Source organism: Poecilia formosa, unplaced genomic scaffold, assembly GCF_000485575.1.
Source record: "Poecilia formosa unplaced genomic scaffold, Poecilia_formosa-5.1.2 Scaffold452, whole genome shotgun sequence".
Lineage (NCBI taxonomy): Eukaryota > Metazoa > Chordata > Actinopteri > Cyprinodontiformes > Poeciliidae > Poecilia > Poecilia formosa.
The window spans coordinates 356,336-361,468 of record NW_006800391.1 but is presented as its reverse complement, the minus strand read 5'-3'; the positions used below and the strand labels follow the sequence as shown (position 1 = coordinate 361,468).

General features: G+C 42.0%; 1 protein-coding gene across 2 annotated transcripts in view; it reads right to left on the bottom strand.

Annotated features, from left to right (window-relative positions):
- The window catches only part of hoxb2a (homeobox B2a), a 4,571-nt gene extending 1,730 nt beyond the window's left edge, over positions 1-2,841 (bottom strand). Inside the window, exon 1 of one of the 2 annotated variants that reach the window (XM_016663882.1) lies at positions 1,156-2,841. In XM_016663882.1, the coding sequence (XP_016519368.1) occupies positions 1,156-1,633 (478 nt within the window). In that variant the 5' untranslated portion in view covers positions 1,634-2,841. The remainder of the gene's footprint in view (positions 1-1,155) is intronic. The other variant, XM_016663883.1, reaches the window with a different exon arrangement.
- Between the last annotated feature and the right edge of the window lie 2,292 nt (positions 2,842-5,133).

Here is a 5,133-nt window from a genome sequence, read left to right as displayed (position 1 = left end):
TGTGTGTGTGTGTGTGTGTGTGTGTGTGTGTGTGTGTGTGTGCCTGTGTTTTGTAACTGACTAAAAATGCAGTCCTGCTATATTCTTTCGCACAGCATGAAGCAGCACATTATTTCATTGCAATAAATTCTAAATTGATTGGAATGAAATATGAAATCAAAAATGCTTTTACACGTAGTTACGTTTTCAGTGACATGACAAAGGATCGAGAAAAAAGAATGAGAGAAAAGAAAGAAAGAAGGAAACACTAGCATGCACGTGTTTTCATTTCTTCATCATATAAATGTTATAAGGAGAGAACTTCAACTCGGAGACAAGAACGAATGGAAATGATGCGATGTAGATTAGAAGTGAGTGCGACTGTTCCAAAGCCTAGACAACTAGTGCTTTTTAGTGAGATAAGGAAAAATGTCAGGCTGGAAGTGGAGTGAAGAGGGGAAAACGAGAAGTTCATATTTAAATTAATTGGTTTATTTTTTTTTCATATTTAGGGATACAAACAGACAAACAAACATAAGGACATGAAATATGATGAATGTCATCGACAGAAATAGGAATGATTGTCGAGGTGTTCCAGTGTGGCCGCAGCATTAAGTGTTCCCCAACCCCCCGCTCACCACACTCTGTCATTCCCCCGCCTTATTATTTTTCTAACGCCATCCAATATGGCGCCCATTTTAATACCGCCTTGAATACTATCACTCCACACTGACCAGAAAGGCAGTATTTATAAAAGACAATAATGCACTCAGCAGCTTTCATTTGCGGTGTCATGTAAAGGAAACACATTTCTTTCTCGTCTTCAGAATATCACACTGCACAAAGTGGAATCAATGCAGCTGCCTTGCACATTGTACTACACTGAGCAAGAAGTATTTAGATCATGTGGATGAAGCTCTAATATGCAAAGCATTGCAGCATAATGCAGTCGTCTGGATATGGCTTCCCTTTTCATGCACCTTATAGAAATGAGCAACGCGCACGCGCGCTAACATGCACATGCACTGATCGCAAAAAAAGAGACAATGGCAGCTATGCACTGGGTAAAAACTGGTCAGTGATATTCGGAAATGAATGTGAGCGCATGCAAACATAAAATTTCATCTCAAGATCCACATTTCTGCACCACGGGTCCATGCGCCATAGCATACCGACCTGTGGGTGACTCAGTGCCCGCGGAAGCGTACCCAGAGGCGTTTGGTGAAGGGTAGGATGATGTCGGTGAGATGATGGATCCACCCCCGCTGGAGCTGATTCCAGGCTTGGGGCATTTCTTGGATGACTTCTTCTCTTTCATCCAGGGAAACTCGTGAGCCAGCGGACCAGCCGGGGTAGCCGGTGCAGGGGCCTGGCCAGGTGGGCATGGCTGCTGTACGGCGCGGTGATGGGTCTGGTGGTCATTTGTAGCAGAGCTTCTCCGGCTTTGCTGACTCCCAGAAGCTGGTTTCGGCTGGGTGGCTGTGCAAGGGCTAAAGCTGGGGATGGTGTGTTCGAAGGGAGGCGGAATTACTGTCGACTCCTTGATTGATGAAGTTTGAAATGACTCCAGGACGGCGGGGAAGGACGTCAAGCACTCTGCTAGGGATGGCTGGCTGTTTATAAACCCGATCTCCCTCTCAAATTCAAAATTCATAGCTTCCTCAGACTAGTGCCCCCCCCTAAACGACGAGAGCCCAGAATAATCCCTTTCCCGAAATAAAATAATAATAATAATAAAACCCTCATAGGCCTATACGCACGCGTACACATGCACATCACAAAACATGGCTGATTAAGAAAATAAATAATACTTGATTTAAAAAAAAACGCAGCTCCATAGGCTTCTGACCGTAGTAGCGTAAATGCGGTGGCTATGTCATAATTGTGTATATTGGTTATAATAGTAGCGTATGGGGACCTGGGTAGGCTAAACTGAACATCTATGGGACGAAATTGCAGCCAATTCCTGGTCATGTGACCCAAATCAGCCAATCGGTGGTTCGGGCCTGGCAGCTGTGATGTCTGTGTGAAGCATTATTATTATTTTTCACGAAGCGCTGAAGCAAAGCGAGGCTATCTGCCATTGTTCTGTCCTAACGGGGGTAAAAAAGCAAAGAGGCCGCTTGCCATGTGCGCTGTGTGGGCGGCAGCTCGGCGGATCTTGGCCGGTGGAACCTTCTAACAATAGAACTGTGCACATGCGAGCTCCTTGGTGATGTAATGGCAATTAACAGTAGGTTAACGTAGGTAGTCGATACCATTTACAGTATGATTTCTCAGTGCAAAAACAGACAAACAGAGAAAACAATTGCGCTCATTAATCTTAGAAAGTGTGACAAAGGCTGAAAATGGACAGTTTAGACAGCAGAAATCTGGACAGGGTTTTAGATGCTGCAGCAGCTCACGAGGAGAGGGCATGAAGGATCTGCTCACAGAGATGATGTTGGATTAGCTAACGCTTCAGAGCAGACAGTTTTAGATTTAAAAGATGCAAAGATGCAGATTGAGGAACACGTTCATGTGTAAGTGTCCGATTTGTCCCATTTAACACAAATATCTGCGTGTCCATTATAAATAGACGGAGAGTGTGTGCGTGTGTGTGTAGCCGCAATGAAGATAGATTGTGGGAAAATTGAAATGCAATCTAAATATTGTCTCAAACTAAAATAGCATCTTTTCACAGGCTCCAAAATCCCTCTTGCGCTTTACCCTCGTTCCTTTCTCTCCCCCGTGTTCGTGTGTGTCTGTTCAAAATGTTCGGGGTGTTCACGCACGGAGAGCGAGTTCAGAGCGAGGTCGCTCCAGTAGCGAGAGAATAAAGAGGGGATCTCTGTTCCTCCCTCTTATAAAACATAATAAGAGACCCTCAGCTATTAATATTATGCTAACTGTAAGTGAGATCGCGCTGAGTTGCCCTCGGACTCGACGGGACGTACATGTAGATATTTATAAAGATTAACTGGAGAGCTGAGCAGAGGATATTTCGAGGAGGGTCAGAAGAGCCCCGGGTGGAGAAAAAAGTGGTGATCAATCTTTCTCTCCTTGAGAGAGGCTGACAGCAGTCTCTCTCCTCCTAAATGAGGAGAAAACTTCCAGCCCCGCTGTCTCTGCCTCTGCGCTTCAGGACCACAGTGCGATCTGGTTTCATGTATTTATTGTTACTAATATTACTTCATCAGCAGCCCGGACAAACGGCACAGAGACCGTTCAGACAAATCACTATTCAGCCGGTTAACTTTCCCTATACTTTTTGTCATGTCTTCTCTTTGCTCACCCCTCTCCCCCCCAAAAAAAAGCGAAGATGCAGCAATGTATGTGGGAGTGAGGGGCTTTGAATGGAGCAGAAAGGACAGGCAGTGAGTGGGCAGAACAGACGGCAGCAGGGACACACACCGAGCAGAAGCTGACTCATTTAGAGCTCTGGCTGAGCTGAAGCATCACCGCTAAACGCTTCCTGCGCACTTCACTTCGTCTTTTAACAACAAATAAAAATGTCTAAAGTTAATTTATTTGGGAGGCCACAGGAGCTTATTAGCGGAGCTGCAGAGTGGATTTCTGTCCCCACTGACAAAGATGGAAAGGGCGCATGACACTACTGAGGAAAGGCATTTGTAAACTTAGTTTTTATTTATTTATTTATTTATTTATTTATTTATTTATTTATTTATTTATTTATTTATTTATGTCGATAGATTTTTTTTTCCAGAATGATTACAAACATTTTGATTTTAATTCTCCTAGAACAACAGATAATAATAATAATAATAATAATAATAATAATAATAATAATAATAATANATAATAATATTTATTTATTTATTTATTTATTTATTTATTTATTTATTTATTTATTTATTTATTTATTTATGTAATAACTACAAGCATTAGGTGGGAGTGCTGTTTTCGAATAACCATTCGAACTATACCAAAAACAAACCTTGCATGCCTTAACAGCAGGTTTTATTGTTGGGTTGTTCCTCCTTTAAATCGATAATGAAACCAAACTGGTGATCACACTTTAGTGTTTTGACAAATTACCCAGTTCAGCATGCTGAAGTTGAGTTTAGAAAATTGCATTTTTAATGTATGAGTAGTAGACCGGACTCCTTGTTCGCCGCTTAAAGCGCCTTGCAGCTCCAGCCCCGCTGTTCCCAGCAATGTGTGAGCTGAGGAGAGACTCGGCTCTCCATCTGGTTTTACGAGGCAATAAATTAGAGCCAATCTCTGCTTATTGGTGTTTTTATTGTCTGTTAGTCCAGAGGAGATGTAAAGGGAAGCATAGTCATTATTTATGGGATTTTGATTTACGTCCTAAGTTTTTATGCCGGTCTCAGGCTTCTGAACACGTGATAAGGAAAAAAAAAAGATGGCCAAAGAGGTTAGAGTGAGAAATCACGTGGCTTGACGAGGCGTGGGCCTCAAGGCTTTTCTTGTGTGGGTGAGAGAGACAGAAGAGAGGATATAAACAAATCACATGGCCCCAAGTTAGCTGTAGGATGCCTGTCTGAGCTAGCCTGCAAGACCAAGGAACACCCTCCACTAATTTTCTATAGAATAACAGAGCAGGGAGCGGGAGACCCTGGAAGGTTGTCAACCACAGATACCACAAATAATATAAGTCCCACTAAACTGCTGATTGATAAGCTCTGAGCTTACCAAAACTTTATCAAGGTTTACTTAATGTCTTCTTACACTTTAAGGAGGCAAACCTGAACTTTTATTTTACTAACACCTTTTTCCTGCTTTGCAGTGCTCAGAAAAACATGCTAAAAAACTTTTGCAGAAGATTATACTCTTGTTACACATACTCTCACTTTGAAGCATGCATTTACCTTTAAATTGGATTAGGTTCCACCATATAGTAGTACATTATGAATTCACATACAACCCCTGGCAAAAAGTATGGAATCACCAGTCTTGGATGTGCAGTCATTCAGACATTTCATGCTGTAAAACAAACTCGGATCAAAAACATGATACAATATTAAGGTCATTCCAAAGTGCAACTTGTTGGCTTTCAGGAACACTCAAAGAAATGAAGAGAAAACATTGTGGAAGTCAATGAATGAGGCTTTTAATGACCAAACACAGGGAAAAAAATAGGGAATCACTCAATTCTGAGGAAAAAAGTGTGGAATTATGAAAAACACATAA